We start from the raw sequence: 20,736 nt of genomic DNA on the forward strand, positions 1-20,736 counted from the left end.
GTGTAAATGTTGGGTTCGTGATGTGGTGGTCGGAGACACGAACGCAGAATTCAATGGATGTTCTTCTGAGCGGGCTTTCTTTATTACATGCGCGCTGTCTCTATCTGACTTACTAAACTTCCAGTTCCAATCCTTGTTTTTCTTTCTGCACATAACCAATCACCACACGATAAACGTCTTTGTAAAATTAAAACAAGTTATAAACCTAGACCCCAGAGTTTTCAAAACTTAAAATGTACAGAACTTAAAATGTATTAAAGCATATGGGGGCACGGTGGCGTGGTGGTTGCACTGCTGCTTCGCAGCAGCAAGGGGGTCCCGGTGTTCCCTGCCTTGAGTTTGCATGTTTTTCTGGTGGGTCTGCTCGGCGTGTTTCAGTTTCCTTTCAAAGACATGTAGGATGTGGGGTTTTGGTATGTATTATTGACCCTGCTACTTTATGTGTTGCACGTATTCACCCTGCGATGTGTTGGCGTCTCATTCAGGATTTACTCCTGCCTCGCACAGGATGCTTGCTGGGATGGGCGCAGCCCTGAATGGATGGCATAATTAAGCATGTATAGTGAAGATTTTTTTAATTTCTGAAAACTCCATCCCAGCAAGCACCGTGCCCCCACATGCTTTAATAATTTAAAGTTCTGAAAACTCCGAGGTCTAAGTTTATAACTTGTTTTAATTTCACAAAGACGTTTATCTTTGGTGATTGGTTATGTGCAGAAAGAAAAAGCAAGGATAGAAACTGGAGGTTTAGTACGTCAGATAGAGACAGCACGCATGCAATAAAGAAAGCCCGCTCAGAAGAACATCCACTTAATCCTGTGTTCGTGTCTCCGACCCACCAAGCCCAATATTTACACAATATTTAAGTTAAACCTGTGCGATACCCATTCATATATCCAGTTTTTGGGACTTTGTACTACACTGAACATACAACTGGGGACCCCTTAATGCAAGGGAGCAGCTCTATAGCCACGCCACCGTGCCCCCCGCCACCCATGTTTAATACATGCTTTATTGCATTTCATCGTGAAGAAGATATCAAGTATTTCTCTTAGTATTCTGAATGTTCTTAGAGCAGGAACATCATGAAGTCAATGTGCGGCGATCGCTGTCTGCGCCTCACAGTTCAAGAGGAAGTCAGTTGAAGAAGCGCATAGAGATTAAAACTGGGTCGGGGAACACTTACTATAAAGCATTTAATGTGCTACATTAATTAATGAAGGGGTTTGAGAAAATCTAGTAAATTGAACATTCATTTTAAGATGTTTAGTTTGCGACATTCTACTGACAAAATAAACAATAGAATAAAGTGTAAATGTCGACTTTAATCTCGACATAAATGGCGAGAATAAAGTGGAAATGTCGAGAATAAAGTCAGCATGTCGACTTTAATCTCGACATTTAGTCTTTTTTTTCGCTGTGTCCGTATTTTTTCACCGTGGCCCTAATACGCTTCCGTACGATCGGGAATATGCGACGCTTGAATATAAAAGCACCACGAATGCATCTGTATGTCGGCATTTTGCTTCACCACATCGAAGCATCCATCCCGTAGGATCGGCATAGATGCTTTCTGTCACATGTAGACAGTTCCCGAACGTAATGACACGATACATTTTAAAAGTCTCACATACCATCTTTTGTGTCGTCTTTTAATTTTTTTTATTTTACAACTTAACAACAGCAACATAATGTATAGCGTTATATTTGAACCACTGAGAAAAAAATAAAGGACACGGTGAAAACGTGTATTTTGTGATTAAAGTGGAAATTTCGGCTTTAATCTCGAATTGTCCACTTTAAACTCGTAGTTTACTTTATCATTAAAGCAGACCGTCGTAAACGTCATCCCAGTTTTTAATCGCTACGAGCTTCTTGGACCTGACAGCTGCGGCGAGCAGCAAAAGATCACCACACAGAACAAATTAAATGTATGATTTTCCAACTCCTCCCCATGGGCTCACCACCTATGGGAGGGGCCAAGGAGGTTGGGTGCAGTGTGAGTTGGGTGGTGGCGAGGCGGGACCTTGGCGGTCTGATCCTCGGCTACAGAAACTGGCTCTTGGGGCGTGGAATGTCACCTCTCTGAAGGGAAGGAGCCTGAGCTAGTGCGCGAGGTCGAGAGGTTCGGCTAGATATAGTCGGACTCACCTCGGCGCACAGCTTGGACTCTGGAACCAATCTCCTTGAGAGGGGCTGGACTCTCTACCACTCTGGAGTTGCCCCGGTGAGGCGCCGAGCAGGTGTGGGCATACTTATTGCCCCGACTGGAGCCTGTGCATTGGGGTTTACCCGGTGGGCGAGAGGGTGGCCTCCCTCCGCCGGGTGGGGAAGGGTCCTGACTGTTGTTTGTGCGTATGCGCCAACAGCAGTTTGGAGTATCCACCCTTTTGGAGTCTCTGGAGGGTTGCTAGAGGGCATACCTTCTGGGGATTCCCTCGTTTTGCTGGGAGACTTCAATGCTCCGTGGGCAATGACAGTGAGACCTGGAAGGGCGTGATTGGGAGGAATGGCCCCGATCTGAACCCAGCGGTGTTTTGTTATTGGACTTCTGTGCTCGTCACGGATTGTCCATAACGAACACCATGTTCAAGCATAAGGGTGTTCATATGTGCACTTGGTACCAGGACACCCTAGGCCTCAGGTCGATGATCGACTTTGTGGTCGTGTCGTGGACTTGCGGCCATATGTCTTGGACACTCGGGTGAAGAGAGGGCGGAGCTGTCAACTGATCACCACCTGGTGGTGAGTTGGCTTCGATGGTGGGGAAGATGCGGTCAGACCTGGTAGGCCCAAGCGTGTTGTGAGGGTCTGCTGGGAGCGGCTGGCAGAGTCCCCTGTCAGAAGTAGCTTCAACTCCCACCTCCGGCAGAACTTCAACCCGTCCGAGGGAGGTGGGGACATTGAGTCGAATGGGCCATGTTCCGTGCCTCTATTGTTGAGGCGGCTGACGGAGCTGTGGCCGCAAGGTGGTGGTGCCTGTCGTGGCGGCAATCCCGAACCCGTTGGTGGACACCGGTGAGGGATGCCGTCAAGCTGAAGAAGGAGTCCTATAGGACTTTTTGTCCTGTGGGTCTCTGGAGGCAGCTGATAGGTACCGGCAGGCCAAGCGAACGCGGCTTCGTTGTTGCTGAGGCAAAACTTCGGGCATGGGAGGAGTTTGGAGGCCATGGAGAGCGACTTTGGACGGCTTCGAGGAGATTCTGGTCCACCGTCCGGCGTCTCAGGAGGGAAGCAGTGCAGTGTCAACACCGTATATGGTGGGGATGGTGCGCTGCTGACCTCGACTTCGGGCGTTATGGGTGGTGGGAGGAGTACTTCAAGACCTCCTCAATCCCACTAACATGCCTTCCAATGAGGAAGCAGAGCCTGGGGACTCTGAGGTGGGCTCTCCCATCTCTGGGACTGAAGTCACCGAGGTGGTCAAAAACTCCTTGGTGGCAGGGCCCGGGGTGGATGAGATCGCCGAGTTCCTTAAGGCTCTGGATGTTGTAGGACTGTCTTGGTTGACACGTCTCTGCAACATCGCATGGACATCGGGACAGTGCCTCTGGATTGGCAGACCGGGGTGGTGGTCCCCTCTTTAAAAGGGGACGGAGGGTGTGTTCCAACTATAGAGGGATCACACTCCTCAGCCTCCCTGGAAAAGTCTATTCGGGGTTCTGGAGAGGAGGGTCCGTCGGATAGTGAACCTCGGATTCAGGAGGAACAGTGTGGTTTTAGTCCTGGTCGGAACAGTGGACCAGCTCTTCACCCTTAGCAGAGTCCTGGAGGGTGCATGGGAGTTTGCCCGACCGGTCTACATGTGTTTTGTGGACTTGGAAAAGGCATTGACCGTGTCCCTCGGGAATCCTGTGGGGGTGCTCGGGAGTATGGGGTACGGACCCCTGATAAGAGCTGTTCGGTCTCTGTACAACCGGTGTCAGAGCTTGGTCCGCATTGCCGCAGTAAGTCGAGCCCGTTTCCAGTGAGAGTTGGACTCCGCCAGGGCTGCCCTTTGTCACCGATTCTGTTCATAACTTTTATGGACAGAATTTCTAAGCGCAGCCAGGGTGTTGAAGGGGTCGGTTTGGTGGACTCAGGATTGGGTCACTGCTTTTGCAGATGATGTTGTCCTGTTTGCTTCATCAGGCCGTGATCTTCAGCTCTCTCTGGATCGGTTCGCAGCTGAGTGTGAAGCGGCTGGGATGAGAATCAGCACCTCCAAATCCGAGAGCATGGTCCTCAGCCGGAAAAGGGTGGAGTGCCCTCTCAGGGTTGGGGGAGAGATCCTGCCCCAAGTGGAGGAGTTCAAGTATCTCGGGGTCTTGTTCACGAGTGAGGGAAGAATGGAGCGTGAGATCGACAGGCGGATCGGTGCGGCATCCGCAGTGATGCGGGCTCTGCATCGGTCTGTCGTGGTGAAAAAGGAGCTGAGCCGTAAGGCAAAGCTCTCAATTTACCAGTCGATCTACGCTTACCCTCACCTATGGTCATGAGCTATGGGTAGTGACGAAAGAACGAGATCGCGAATACAAGCGGCTGAAATGAGTTTCCTCCGCAGGGTGTCTGGGCTTTCCCTTAAAGATAGGGTGAGAAGCTCAGTCATCCGGGAGGGGCTCAGAGTAGAGCCGCTGCTCCTCCGCATCGAGAGGAGTCAGATGAGGTGGCTCGGGCATCTGATCAGGATGCCTCCTGGGCGCCTCCCTGGTGAGGTGTTCGGGCACGTCCAACGGGAGGAGGCCCGGGGAAGACCCAGGACACGCTGGAGGGACTATGTCTCCGGCTGGCCTGGGAACGCATTGGGATTCTCCGGAAGAGCTGGAAGAAGTGGCGGGGAGAGGGAAGTCTGGGCCTCTCTGCTTAAGCTGCTGCCCCGACCCGACCTCGGATAAGCGGAAGAGATGGATGGATGGATGGATATTCCAACTCTCTGCACATTTAGAATCTTTAGATTCATACTTGATATCACTTTCATGATGAAATGTATTAAAGTGTGTATGTTACATTTTACATATAATTTCATTTAAATAATGAATACTGTTAATAATTACACACATGGGGGTGACACGGTGGCAATATCACTGCTGTCTCGCAGGGAGTTACGTTGCTGGTATTTCCTGCTTGGATTCCACACTGTGCACCGGTTTCCTTCCAAAGATAAGCAGATTTGGGGATTTGGTGCCGCTAAAATGACGCTAGTGTATGTGTGCTTGTATTCACCTTGCGATGGCGGAGACCTCGTCCAGGGATTGTTTCTCAGTCGTGCCCAATGCTTGTTAGAATGGACACATCCCTGGATTGATGGATTTAATCAATAAACATCCTTTTCACAGATATTGCGGTAAGGTGTTATCGGAATTTAATAGGTGTTTTAGGCAATTCACAACACAGAGAAGCCAAACATGTTCTCACCGTGATAATATCTCACACTGCCACCTGGTGGACTCCCAGATTTACGTAAAGTACGCAAAGTATAAACACTTCAACGTTTGCGTAGCAGGAGCGTCCGCTGCAGCATGAGTCGCGTCGCGTGAAGTATAAATGAGCCCTTAGTCTGCAATGTAAGGTTCTTATATCGTTGATTTTTTCCTCTCCCAAGGATATCATCCAAATGATTTGAAGCCTAAAACAGATCATTTTCTGTCTGTCACATTTTCTATTACATGTTTTATTAAATCAAAGAGTGCATGATGAACACACACAGATATAAATGAAAACACACTGGATGGAGAACTGCTGGCTGCTTTGTCATTTACATTTTATTGCTAATAAGGAGCCATTAAAACAATGAATGCAGCTGTTTAAGATTGAAATAAGCAATCGATGGTGGGGAACCTTAACGAGCGAGACCACTACAATGAAGCATCAAAATGTCATCTAAGCAATAAGTGTTTCATCAGCAATAATTGTTTTATCATTAAGAAACTGGGTTGGAAGAGAAACCTGCAGCCACTGTAGCTCTCCCGGACCGACATTGCGCACCCCTGGTATAGAACACCAGTTACTGAGTTACACTCACCAGCCCCTTTATTAGGTACACCCTTTTACTACCGAGTTGGACCCCTTTTTCCTTCAGAGCTGCCACAATTCTTCGTGGCATAGATACAAGAAAGTGCTGGAAGAATTCCTCAAGGATTTCGGTCTATATTGACATAATAGCATCATGCACGTGCTGCAGATTTGTCGGTGGCACTTCCATGATGGGAATCTCCCATTCCAGCACATCCCAAAGGTGCTTTATTGGATTGAGATCAAGTGACTGTGGAAGCCAAAGGGATGGACATGGTCAGCAGCATTACTCAGGTAGGCTGTGGCTTTTAAACAATACACAGTTGGTATTAAGGGGCCCAAAGTGTGCCAAGAAAATATGCCCCACACCAATACACTACTAGTACCAGCCTGATGGATCCATGCTTTAATGTTGTTGACGCCAAAATCAGACGCTACCATCTGAATATCACAGCAGAAACCGAGACTCATCAGACCAGGCAACATTTTTCCATTCTTCTATTGTCTAATTTTGGTGAGCCTGTGCGAATTGTAGCCTCATTTTCCTGTTCGTAGCTGACGGGAGTGGCACATAGTCAGGTCTCCTGCTGCTGTAGCCCATCTGCTTGAAGGTTTGAGATGTTATTCATTCAGAGATGCTGTTCTGCATACCTTGGTTGTAACTAGTGGTTATTTTTGTTACCGTTGCCGTTCTATCAGCTCAAACCAGTCCGGCCATTCTTCTCTGACTTCTAGCATCAACAAGGCATTTTCACCCGGAGAACTGATGCTCACTGGATATTCTTCCTTTATCAGATCATTCTCTGTAAACCCTAGAGATGGTTGTGCATGAAAATCCCAGCAGATCAGCAGTTTCTGAAATATTCAGACCAGCCCATCTGCCACTAACAGCCATTTCACGTACACAGTCAATTCAGTCACCTTTTTCCCCATTCTGATGCTTGGTTTGAACAGGTTGTCTTGACAATGTCTACATGCATAAGTGCAATAAATTCCTGCCATGTGATTGGCTGATTAGACAATAGACGATAACAAGCAGTTGAACAGGTGTACCTAATAAAATGGCTGGTGAGTGAATAAAATGTGGGCTGGGATTCTTAAGTCCACGTGCTTTTAGTGTGGTATCGCCATTTACTATTAAATTGTCCTTCTTCACTTTAAGCCCCTCTGGGATTCCACCAAACACAACTGTTAAAGGGTTACGAGTGATTGTAACACCAAGTCTGATAAGCATTTAAAGATCTTTGTCCAAAATGATGTTAGTTTGATGCATTCCCAAAATGTTGCCTAGTGATGTTGGAGCTAGATGGCAATGCTTGCAGGTTGGATCTTGCCTAGGGGACATTTTGGACAATTATAAATGAGATAAGTGTGATCGATGAAAGGTTTAAAGTTGAATTATTGAGTGATTTGCACATATAGAGCTTTAGAGTTTATTCTATGCATGGCTGACATCCTCTCTTTTTCTGAGTTGTTAGTTGTTAGATCCTTTTCCCACCCTACTCTAGTATCTTTGAAGGCAAGAGACTTTAAGATGTTTTTAAATCTTCTTAAGATGCTGTCTGAGTCTTCAAGACTGATCAGTATGTCCTCTAGAACAGAAATGTGTATTAAGGAATGGAAAATGGGGTAGGTTTCTTTCAGCAAAATTTCTAATTTGAAAATAGTGGGAAAATGAGGAGGTTAAATCTGAAGCATAATTGTTCTTGATATGCAAATCATTACCTATATGCAGTTCTCTAATTGTTTTAATCCTGGACATTTTCCAAAGATTAAACAATTATTAGGTTTAAGAGGGTTCAAAAAGGTGATTATCACGTAGAAGAGCAACAGATAAAAGCTTCTCTTCCTTGAAGTGCATCCTGCATTGGGTCTATATTCTGATCGATTGGTAGACAATTGGATTATTGGTATATTGACGATAATTAATATTTACTAGGGCATAAGGAGGGGTGGCACGGTGGCGCAGTGGTAGTGCTGCTGCCTAGCAGTTAGGAGACCTGGGTTCACTTCTTGGGTCCTCCCTTCGTGGAGTCTGCATGTTCTCCCTGTGTCTGCGTGGGTTTCCTCCAACAGTCCAAAGACATGCAGGTTAAGTGCATTAGTGATCCTAAATTGTGCTTGGTGTGTGGGTGAGTGTGCCCTGCTGTGGGCTGGCACCCTGCCCGGGGTTTGTTTCCTGCCTTGTGCTCTGTGTTGGCTGGGATTGACTCCAGCCGTCCCCTGTGTTAGGATAAAGCGGGTTGGATAATGGATGGATGGATAGGGCGCAAGGAAGTGCATTTAAAGAAGTAGAGCAGTATTTTTGTCCATTACAGACCAGGCTGGTTTAAATTCATCAAGTTGCATCAATTTCCAGGTCTTTATACTGTGTAAATTTTCAAGCAAGTAAAAAAAACTGAAAATTAGGTAGTGCCATGCCACCTTCTGCTTTGTAGAGTCGCCTTTTGAATGCGTGGACGTCTCAAATTCCAGATGAATTAGTTTATAATTTAGTCTAGTTTTTTTAAAGAATGATTTGTTAATGTTGTGCTTGCATAAAATGACTACAAGATCCAGGAATAAATGTTGGGGTGCCAACCCTGTCACCCCATTTAATCCAACTAAAGAAAATGAAGAAAAAATGGCTGCTAAGGATGTAATGGTAGGAGAAAGTTCCAAGACAAAACATAAAGCTGTCAGGCTAGGTATTTATTGCTCTTGGATCACCAGATAAGATCTCCATCCTGCAGTGTGTCCTGTTCTAAAAGGAACATCTCCTTCAAATGATTTCGGGATTCATTTAAGTGGTGAACCAGAAGGGGCGGAGTCATTTGCCCTCACTGGGCGTCTTCTCTGTTCTGCGAAAGAAATAGAAAGGTAGAAGGTTAGTGCCAGCTCTCCCTCTTCACCCGGGGTTGTAGTGCAAACCTCAGGTGAGCCCAGAGAGTGATCCACAGATGCGACAATATGTGACAATCTATATAGGAAAGTTCTGAAATAATAAAAGAAGCTTGGGAAGGATTTTCATCTTGACAGTATTCATTCTGCCTTCTAATGTGAGAAAATGGAGGGCAGACCATCTGTTCACATCTTGTTAGATTTTTTCCATGCTGATAGCAAAATTGTGTTTAAACCAATCTTTATACTGCGGTGGGCTGGCGCCCTGCCCGTGGGTTTGTTTCCTGCCTTGTGCCCTGTGTTGGCTGGGATTGGCTCCAGCAGACCCCCGTGACCCTGTAGTTAGGATTTAGCGGGTTGGATAATGGATGGATGGATAGAAAATCTTTATATATCTATGTTTATTTGTGATGTTTATCCTCAGATATTTAAACTGTTCTGATAAAATGAATAAATAGATGCCCAGGCTAGTATGGAGTGCTAGGAAAGTCACTGGAAAAAGCACACTTTTATTCAAATTGATTTTGAGTCCAGATGGCTTTTGAAATTCTGCTAGTGCATTAAGGCCTACGGGTAAAGATATTTGTAGGTCTGATACATACAATGGCATATCAAATGCACATAGTGGTATTTTTTGATTATACCCTTTATCTATAATGTAATTGAAAAATGAATGGCCAATGGCTCATCAAAGTGTAAAAGAAATGTAAAGTCAATACTGATGCCTTCCACAAAAAGCAGTTAAATATAAGCACTGTTCTTTCTTCACATGTTAAAAGAAACTAATCACCTTAAGCACAAGAACTATTATCTTGTGATACATGCTTTGCTCGCAGCTGGCATTTACTTCTTGATAGTCATGTATCAACATGGACAAGGGCGAATAAGGATACAGAACAACAGGATCCGTGCAAATGTGCGAAATGCTTTCATTTCCCATCAGTCTAAGTGCAAATAGTGCAGTGCAAAATCCATCCAGTAAATAATAAAAACAGTAATCAAGTGGAGGTTAAAATTCAATAAATAAACAATCCATCAAACTAGTTAAAATCCAAGGTTAAAACAAAGTTAGGTTTTATCCTTAAAAATCATCACAAGCCTCAGAGCATCCATCTAAAATGACATTTCCTCTGCTTACCATCTACAGTATGCTCAGCAATGGGAGATGTCTTCCTGCAAACCCAGTTAACTATTAACTATCTCGTGTCCCTACTGTCATCCCTTGCCATCTGCTGGGACCCAGTGTGCCCTGTTCCCATCTCCCACCATTGTCCATCTGCATCTCTATGGAATCTCCCGGAGTGATTTAGTCTCTTCTACTCCCTGAGCATTCAGTAGGAGAGACCCTACTCTGTGGTCAAGGCACCTCACACATCCTCGGACTGACATTGGTGTCATTCTTCTCTCTCCTCCTCCTCTCCTGTAAATGACATTTCTGACCCGCTTTGTAACCACAGACCCACCACCTGTGCACTGGGCCCTCGTCCTTCACATGTTCTTCAGTCCATCACTCCCTTCTTGATCTCCTATAGTTCTTCTCTTTTTAACACCTTACTGATTTTAAGAAGTCTCATGTGATCCCTATTCTCAAGAAACCTTTTCTGCACTAATCTGCCATTGCGAATTACCATCCTGTCACCCTTGTGCCATTCCTGTCCAAGATTAATGGATATTCCACAAACCACTCTCTTCTCTTCTCTCTGACCCCTTTAATCTGGATTCTGCAAGAGTCACTCCACCAAGACTTCACTGCTCTCAGTCACAAATACTCAAAATCTGCTCGAGCTGCTTCTGTCTCATCTGTTATTATTCTCCGTGGACTTTCATCATTTTTCAGTACTGCTAACTCCTTCCCTATCTCTTCCCTATCTAAACTCCATGGTTCTGCTTTGGACAGGTTCACATCTTACTTTTCTGACTGATCCTGTTGTGACTTCTGGTCTAACTCCTTGTCTTCTCCACAGAAGCTGTCCATAGGTGTACCTCAAGGATCAGTGTTGAGTCCACGACTCTTTCCTCTCTGCACTCTTAAAAATAAAGGTGCTAGAGTGATGCCACAGGGGAACCATTTTTGGTTTCCAAAAGACCCATCTAAATGAAGGTTCCAGAAAGAACTTTTATATATTAAGGTAACAGGCTCCATACAGTAAATAGCCATGGAAAATTGGTAACAGATCTATGAATTTCCAATGATTCCTGATTTTCAAAGGACTCTCACTGTACAGTATACAATAACACGGGTTAAGTCTAGGCTTTCTTAATCTGTTAGAGTCCTGCTAGGTAGCCTACCATACATTAAAGACTTCCGTTTTTTCTATCATATTAGGAAGTTTTTTCAAAGCACAAAGAACTAACTTCATATGCCAAAAACCTTTCCCCAGAATAAAATTGTGTTTGGTCAAGCAATAGTTCTACGAGGAACACAAACCAGTAAAGATCCATAACGGGCCATTAAAGAGCCATTATTTTTAAGAGTATACAGTCACTACTTAGGCAATGTCATCTCTTTTTAAGGCTTCTCCTACCACCTCTGTGTTGATGATCCACAGACCTTCTTCTTATTTCCTTCTTACATCCCACAGGTTTCAGTCCAGGGGCCTCATGTATACCGCCGTGCGTAGAACTCGCACTATAACATGGCGTAAGCACAAAAGCTGAAATGTGCTTACGCACAGAAAAATCCAGATGCAGGAATCTGTGCGTACTCCAACTTCCACGTTCTTCCGCTACATAAATCCCGATCAGCGTAAAAACTAACGCTCGTGCACGCGCATTATGTAACGCCCCAAATCCTCCCAGAATTACGCCTCTTTGAATATGCAAATCAATATAAATCGCCCTTAAGCTCAGCCTTCTGTGAAAAGACAATGGAAAAAGCACAGGGAAAATATAAGAATTTCAGCGAATACCAAGTGGAGGCAAAGGAAAAACATACTATTTGTTCAAATAAACCATGGTATAATCAACAAAAGGAAGTTGATCGAGTGACTTAGCGTGTTGGAGAAACTTGAAAGCTCACATTCACAAATCGCACAGTGCCGGAAATAAAAAAGAAGTCACATATCAAAGTTGCCGTGAAAAGAAGAGTTGTAAGCCCACTGTCTGAGTGTCATATGAAAGCTTATTAGGGTACAGAGAAAAAGGCACACAGTGGGGAAAAAGCACGAAATGTCAACTTCAATCTCGACATTTCCACTTTAATCACGTAGTTTATTTTGTCATTTAGTAGAACATCATAAACTTCATCTTAAAATCGTTTAATTAATCAGTTTCTCAAATCCCATCGTAATTAAAGTAGCATGTTAAATGCTTTGTTTTGTATTTGATCTTCTACTCGTATGTGATCTATGTGTGTGAATCACTACTTGCTTCTTAAACTGGCTCTCTTCCTCCAACTGCACACAGAATCAATTACATTCGTGATATTACAGCTCTCTGAATAACTAAAATACTGAGATGTATATGTGATGTCATTTTCATGATGATAGGAGTTAAAGCACGTTATTAAACATGTGTTTCACTTCGATGAAATAATTTATTGCAGCAGTACTCAGGGGCGGCTCTGGGCTTGTGGTGGCACTGGGCAGAGGAAGAATCGGTGGCTCCTTTGCCCGCCCGTCAGTAAGGTAGCTTATCACGGTGGATGGCCACGTCCGTTGCGGACACTGCATAGCCGCCTCGTGCTCATGACAAGCATTTATCTTTTGCCGAAATTTGTCGCTGTGTTTTTAGCTGTGTTGTTATTTTCTCTTTCTGTTTTATATTCAATATATATTGGCGTAGCCGTCACTGCAGTCAGTGCTTTTCTTTCCCCAAGTAACCGATCGCCACATAATCAGCTCTGTAATAGACGTTAAGCCATCTGTAAGTTTAGCGCCGATTCTTCAAAACGTTTAAAGAACATTGAAATATCTTCGTAGTACATGTTTAATTATTCTATCTTTCACGACACTCCCAGTGAAGAATATAGATTATTAAAATGAAGTTAAAGTTTTATCTGTATAATTTAACAAACATATTTTGCTGCATTTCACCTTAAAAATGATATCGTCATCATATGTAAATACGCGCTTTATAAAGTGGCCCAGGTTGTGAGATATTATAACTGTAGTGCAAGTTTACAGTGGGGTGATTGTACTTATAAGTAAAACAGTTCTACAAGGTGCAATTGATTGAGTGCGTTTATAGTTCTTGGGATGAAACTGTTTCTGAACCGCGAGGTCTGTACAGGAAAGGCTTTAAAATGTTTTGCAGTGGCTGAGACAGCGTGTCCTTAAAGCTGTATACCGATAATTCTCTTTCCGATCAGCTGCTGCTGTGATTCACACTCAGATACAGTGATATAAATACTCCGAGTCGTGCAGTGAGAGTAATATGGAAAAAGATGATCCGCTGTGGCAACTCCTAACGGGAGGAGCTGAAAGAAGACGAAGAAGAAGAAGAAGGAGAAGTGAGAGTAACAACGCTAAAGCAGTTATGGTATTTGGAATACTATGGCTGTTCCCTGGACCATTATATTGTTACGAGTTAATTACAATCAGATGCATTATACTAATAAACAATATGCAGTTAGTTTCTGTGTATTTATAAAGCCGCGTCAAGAAAATAATGAGTAATCACAGAGGAGCAGTACCATTGCTTTGACACTAGGTGCCGCCAGTCTGCAAAACCGAGCGGAGAACTTGCGTACGACAAGGCATGAGGTACCGTGGAAAAGTGTGTGGCTTTACGCCAAGTGTAGGTTTTATGCATCGCGATTTGAACGTGGAAAAGTTCTTACGCAACATTTCTGTGCATACGCACCGTTTATACATGAGGCCCCAGATCTCTAGTTGTCTCTGTAGTCTCATCCTGGATAAATGCTCATCACCTTAAACTTAAACATTCAAGATCAGAAAGCCTGTACTAACCTTCTGATTCTCCTTTCCCCACATTTATTAAGCATTGCACTTAAAGATGTCTCCCATTCACCATTAGGAACCTTGACATAACTCTAGACTCCTCACTTTCAAAGATTGAATCCATTTCTTCAAAGATCCAGTCCTGTTGTTTCTTTCTTCATAATATTCAGTGGATTTGACCCTTCCTCACTAATTATCCCATGCAACTCCTTGTTCATGTCACTGGTTTGCTCTCAGCAGAATTTTTGCAATATTCTCCTGGTGGTGCCTCCTTCAACTGCTGTCAGTCCTCTCCAGCTCCTCCAGAATGCAGCGTCTCAACTGATGCTCTCTGTTCCTCGTTTCACCCCTACTAATTCTCTGCTTCGGTCTTGTCACTGGCTTGCTGGTGTTGCAAGGATCCATTTTAAAACTGTAGTCTTGACTTCTCTGACTGGTTCTGTTCCTCAAGATCTCCAGCCCTTGGTTTCTCCGTATGTCTCTTCATGAATGCTCCATTCTACCTCTGCCTATTGGCTGATCGTCCTTCCTCTTGACAGATGTGCCATGACTGGTCAATGCTTCTTCACTCTTGCTTCAAAGCTGTAGAATGATCTCCCTTTGGTTATTCAAACTTTACCCAATTTTTCCGTGTTTTTTAAAACACACCTTATTATTCAGTATTTTGGAACTGTTTAGTGTCTCTTCTATAGGATATCTACTGTTGTACTGACACTGAGTTTTGGATACTGACTTGTGTCTTGGTCTAGCTGCGTGTATAATAATTATATAGTAGTAGTACGAGTCCCTCTTGCTCTTTTATATCTTGTTCTCTGTTGCTAGCACCTTAATCCTAATCATTCTATGTTTTGTATTATGATTTTCTTTGTAAGTCAATAATGATAAACCCAGTATTAAGAGTAATAGAGTTTTAAGAACGTACTATTTATGTCGCAAAACCCAAAATGGTGTGTGGTTTCCCACCTTTTGGGTCATGCATGGGTGTTTAAAATTCTGAAGGGAATTAGTCCAGTGGATCGAGACTGTTATTTTAAAATGAGTTCATCAAGAACACGGGGACACAGTTGGAAACTTGTTAAGGGTAAATTTCACACATACATTAGGAAGTTTTTCTTTACACAAAGAACGATAGACACTTGGAATAAGCTACCAAGTAGTGTGGTAGACAGTAAGACGTTAGGAACTTTGAAAACTCGACTTGATGTTTTCTTGGAGGAAACAAGTGGAAAGGACTGGCGAGCTTTGTTGGGCTGAATGGCCTGTTCTCGTCTAGATTGTTCTAATGTTCTAATGTTCTAATGTGGGGTCGTGACTCACCATTGTATTAAATGGCAAAGGTCGCATTTTTGAATTATATTATGGTCGCCACGAGCAGATTAAGCTTTGCACCGCCATGACTGTCCATGGAGATTCTCCAAAGGACCAATGAGCAAGCCCTCTCACTATGGTAGTTGGCAGTGATTAACCAAGGGGGACCTCTACTGGATCTGACAATCATCATGGACTAAGTCTCGAAGAAGGGCAAAATTGTGTCACAAGAAAAATATTTAAGAAACGCTGATTTAGAGCATTGACAGCCATGTATTTTACTACTTGAATGCTACTAGAAAAAGACTCACACCTATAATTTAATGCAAAAAAACACTGAAATGATTCTTCTCTTTTCATTACAGGTGCTGATTGCTTGATGGGAGTCTACCTGTTTATCATTGGTGCCTTTGACCTCAAGTATCGAGGAGAGTATAACAGACATGCTCAGATCTGGATGGACAGCGTTCAGTGCCAGATAGTGGGCTCCTTAGCAATGCTGTCAACTGAAGTCTCTGTGCTTTTACTTACGTACCTAACTTTGGAAAAATACATTTGTATAGTGTACCCCTTCCGCTACCTAACGCCCCGAAAGTGCCAAACCGTCAGCACACTGGTGGCTATTTGGATATTAGGCTTTGTGATTGCTTTCATTCCACTCGCCAGCAAAGACTTCTTTAAGAATTTCTATGGCAGCAATGGTGTTTGTTTCCCACTGCACTCCGAGCATTCAGAAACATGGGAGTCACAAGTATACTCTGTTGTGATCTTTCTTGGTGAGTACATATCTGCATTTTTACAGCATTCCTGTTATGTCCCTTTCGGAAACAGTTGACCTTTTACACCCACACCCCCATGTATCCTAGCTACCTGTACAATATTTTGGACCAGTCATATCTCTCTCGATATATATATATATACCTGTTGTAAAACACGCAACAGGAGACAGCACCAAGTTTTGGGGTTCGCCAGCCCCGTATATTGTACAGAAAATAATAATCGTTTGTCTTGTTATACAGTCAAAATAAACATTCATAACGCGACGCCGAAGCATGGCGTCCCGGCCATTTTATTGGGGAGGAGCCGGAAGTGGAGGGATGCTGGGAAGGACCGTGAGGGTGGCTGGGAAGGGTGACGTCAGGGCAAGATGGCGGAGGAAGGGCGGAAGTGCCGCACTGCGGTCAAAACCCGGCTATGAGGGAGGGAGGTCTTTTTTCCTATGAGGAAGCAGAGAGAGAAAGTTAGTACCCCACCATTCCCTGCCGGCGAACACATTCCCAGGTGCGGTCGAATCAGTCCGCGGTCTCCTACTCGCGCGTGCGTGACACTGTATATATATATATTCAAGGCATTCGTAGTCTGAATCACAATCTGATTCTATGGGTGGTTACCTACCAGGTAACACTTGTGGTTGGTCAGCAAGTCAGCTAACGTCCGCCATGGTGCCCTCTTTCAGTTGCAAGAAGCAGATCATAGAATGGTTGAAATAGTTTTACTGTCAAATAATGCAAAGAGTATGCAACACGTGTTTCTCCCTAATTCTGGGCTCATCAGGTGTACACACTCACTGCACCCCCTCTCGGGAATCGAACCTTGGATGTCAGCGCTAGAGGCGAAGCCCCTCGCGTTGCGCCACAGCGTGTGGTTCGTTTATTTGACAGTATGTAGATCGGGGTAACTACATTCAAGGCATTCGTAAGAGGGCACCGTGGTGGATGTTAGCCGACTTGCTAACCAACCACAAGCATTACCTGATAGGTAACCACCCATGCAATCAGATTGTGATTCAGACTACGAATACCTTGAATGTAATTGCCCCGATCTACATACTGTCAAATAAACGAACCACACGCCATGGCTTCACCTCTAGCGCTGACGGCCGAGGTTTGATTCCCGAGAGGGGGTGTAGTGAGTGTGTATGCCTAATGAGCCCAGAATTAGGGCGAAACACGTGGCACGTACTCTTTGCATTATTTGACAGTAAAACTATTTTAACTATTATATATATATATATATATATATATATATATATATATATATATATATATATATATATATATATATATATATATATATATACAGTATATATAATCCAATGTCTGTTTGTTCACTTTTCATGAGAGAACTACCTAACAGATTTAGTTCAGGTTTTTTTTCTATAATTTGCTTGAAAATTCAGGTTGATTTTGTGACTTCTTTCATAGTATATTCACACTAATTTGAGGCAGGCTGAGGGTCGAGGGGAGGGGGAAGCATGACATCAGGAGTTGGGCGGGGCCCTCCTCACTCATATGCCAGCCTCTGTTCGAGTCTGTCTACCCCATGCCACATTTTGGACTGATCCTTTCCTTCTGCTTAGCACCCATACTTGTTTGTTTATTGATTTTAAATGTTTGTCCTGTTTTACTACTACGTGGGCAGAGCTGTAGGGGACAGCTAGTATACTGTGTGTATATATATACTGCTCAAAAGAATTAAAGGAACACTTTTTAATCAGAGTATAGCATAAAGTCAATGAAACTTATGGGATATTAATCTGGTCAGTTAAGTAGCAGAGGGGGTTGTTAATCAGTTTCAGCTGCTGTGGTGTTAATGAAATTAACAACAGATGCACTAGAGGGGCAACAATGAGATGACCCCCAAAACAGGAATGGTTTAACAGGTGGAGGCCACTGACATTTTTCCCTCCTCATCTTTTCTGACTGTTTCTTCACTAGTTTTGCATTTGGCTACAGTCAGTGTCACTACTGGTAGCATGAGGCGATACCTGGACCCTACAGAGGTTGCACAGGTAGTCCAACTTCTCCAGGATGGCACATCAATACGTGTCATTGCCAGAAGGTTTGCTGTGTCTCCCTGCACAATCTCAAGGGCATGGAGGAGATTCTAGGAGACAAGCAGTTACTCAAGGAGAGCTAGAGAGGGCCATAGAAGGTCCATAACCCATCAGCAGGACCAGTATCTGCTCCTTTGGGCAAGGAGGAACAGGATGAGCACTGCCAGAGCCCTACAAAATGACCTCCAGCAGGCCACTGGTGTGAATGTCTCTGACCAAACAACCAGAAAGACTTCATGAGGGTGACCCAAGGGCCCCATGTCCTCTAATGGGCCCTGAGCTCACTGCCCAGCAGCATGCAGCTCGATTGGCATTCGCCATAGAATACCAGAATTGGCAGATGCACCACTGGTGCCCTGTGCTTTTTACAGATGAGTGCAGGTTCACCCTGAGCACGTGACAGAAGTGAAAGGGTCTGGAGAAGCCATGGAGAACATTATGCTGCATATAACATCATTCAGCATGAGCAGTTTGGTGGTGGGTTAATGATTGTCTGGGGAGGCATATCCATGGAGGGTCACACAGACCGCTACAGGCTTGACAAAGGCACCTTGGCTGCCATTTGGTATCAGGATGAAATCCTTGGACCCATTGTCAGACCCTATGCTGGTACAGTGGCTCCTGGTGCACAACAATTCCTGGCCTCATGTGGTGAGAGTATGCAGGCAGTTCCTGGAGGATGAAGGAATTGATACCATTGACTGGCCACCACACTTTCCTGACCTAAATCCAATAGAACACCTCTGGGACATTATGTTTTGGTCCATCCAATGCCACCAGGTTGCACCTCAGACTGTCCAGGAGCTCAGTGATGCCCTGGTGCAGATCTGGGAGGAGATCCCCACAACACCATCTGTCATCTCATTAGAAGCATGCACCGATGTTGTCAGGCATGTATACAAGAACACAGGGGCCATACAAAGTGCTGCGTACAATTTTGAGTTGCTGCAATTAAATTTTGGCAAAATGGACTCGCAGGCCACATAATTTTTTCACTCTGATTTTTAGGGCGTCTTTGAATTCAGGGCTCTGTAGGTTGATCATTTTCATCTCCATCAAACGATGTGGCATCCTTTCGTTCCTAACACATTACCCAGTCTATATCAGTATAGATATCCAGGAGGATTTCTTTTTCCCATTGAGATCTGATGTGTTTTCAAAGTGTTCCTTTAATTTTTGAGCAGTTTATATATATATATATATATATATATATATATATATATATATATATATATATATATATATATACACACTATATATACACAGCCACTGCAGGCCACCAGGACTGGAGTTCGACACCCATGCCTTTCAAATAAAAGAGTCTGAGAAGCAGGCTTTATGGGAATGCAACTGAGAGAGGAAACACAAGGAGAGAGAGGTTGAGACACACAAAGATCTCTGTTTTTACATTTATTTTATTACCAGTCTCTGACAGGTAAGCATAGGTTAGTTAAAAATAATTACATAAGAATTTCAGCTTTTTGACTATTGTTCTCATAACTACAATTCTTATTTTGCTTGGAACATTTTCCAATTGGCTATCCACTACATTTCTTTTGGTTTCTGGCTTAGTGATTACTTCGTTGTCTTAGAAACTAAAGCCTTCTCTCAATGTTCATGTTTTCTCGGTGTACTCCAGTTTCCTACACATCCTAAAGTCACGCATTGTAAATTAATTGATCGATGTGACTCTGAGTGAATGCCTGAGCAAATACTAACAATACTCTTTATATTTGTTTTGTCATAGGGGGGTCCTAAGGTGACAATATTTTTCCTTTTTGACTCTTTATTACATAGGCCATTTCAGAACGCCAGAAATTCCATATTCTTACCAGACTGTCAGGATCGACTGCTACTGTAGATCAATATGTCTCCCTTTCTGTTACAGCTGTAACACCAGGCAATTAGGTAGAGCACCAGAACAGGCAGGAGAGAAAGTTATAAATGTATTCATCATATATGACCGAAATACAAACATGAGTGTGGGTAAAATAATACAACCTGATAAGAAGCAGTTCATCTTGTATCCAATATGTTTACTACCAGGTGACCCTCTGTCTTAGTAAGTTGAATTAATCTCTTGTCTGGCCTTGTCCTTGGTGGCACTGTAGTCAAGACAGAGTTTCTTTGTTACCCTGTCTTTATGTTGGTCGTTCTTCCTTGATGTACCACCGGGACCAATGGGATATCATTGTGCAGGCCGACTTCCCTGCTTCATTCCAGTCCAGTTTTGGCACGACTCGGCTCAGGTAGGTTCAGTCCCCATTCCAGCCCATGCTGTCCTCCTGAAGATTGGGGAAGAGGAGGAGTGTCATCAGTGTTACCCATCTCTTTCATTCCAGGCTGTGCCGACCTGTTAATAACCTTTCATTTCAGCCCACCTGTATTCCCCTGCTAGCTGACCTGAGATTTTATCTGTACTTGTTCTAACCTGTAGTAAGTGCAGCAATTGGTTTCTAAAGTACATATTTTTATTATAATATCATTATGCTGCCCTCGTGACATATGTAAAATATATATATATATTATATATATATATATATATATATATATAAAATGTAAAGTTTTCATAACTATGTAAAAAATTTACAAAGTATTCGTTAATTAAGACTGAACAGTTAAAGATGTGCAGTTGATACTTGGATACAGCAAAACCTTTTCTGAAGCCCACACTGCATGACTTTTCCAGATATTTGCAGTTGTTGGCTTTATTTAGCAGACAGTTGCAGTACGTGCCGGTGACTGCCTATCATGTAGTGTGACACTTTCAATTTATTCAGGCTTCATCTCATACTCTGAAGGTGTTTTAGGTTATTTAGC

At 43.6% G+C, this 20,736-nt stretch overlaps 1 protein-coding gene across 1 annotated transcript in view; it reads left to right on the plus strand.

The window, feature by feature from the left end:
- The window catches only part of rxfp1 (relaxin family peptide receptor 1), a 176,199-nt gene that overhangs the window by 146,685 nt on the left and 8,778 nt on the right, over window positions 1-20,736 (plus strand). The window contains exon 16 of the mRNA XM_039752700.1: window positions 15,446-15,856. Coding sequence (XP_039608634.1) covers window positions 15,446-15,856 — 411 coding nt within the window. The remainder of the gene's footprint in view (window positions 1-15,445; window positions 15,857-20,736) is intronic.

Source organism: Polypterus senegalus, chromosome 4, assembly GCF_016835505.1.
Source record: "Polypterus senegalus isolate Bchr_013 chromosome 4, ASM1683550v1, whole genome shotgun sequence".
NCBI lineage: Eukaryota > Metazoa > Chordata > Cladistia > Polypteriformes > Polypteridae > Polypterus > Polypterus senegalus.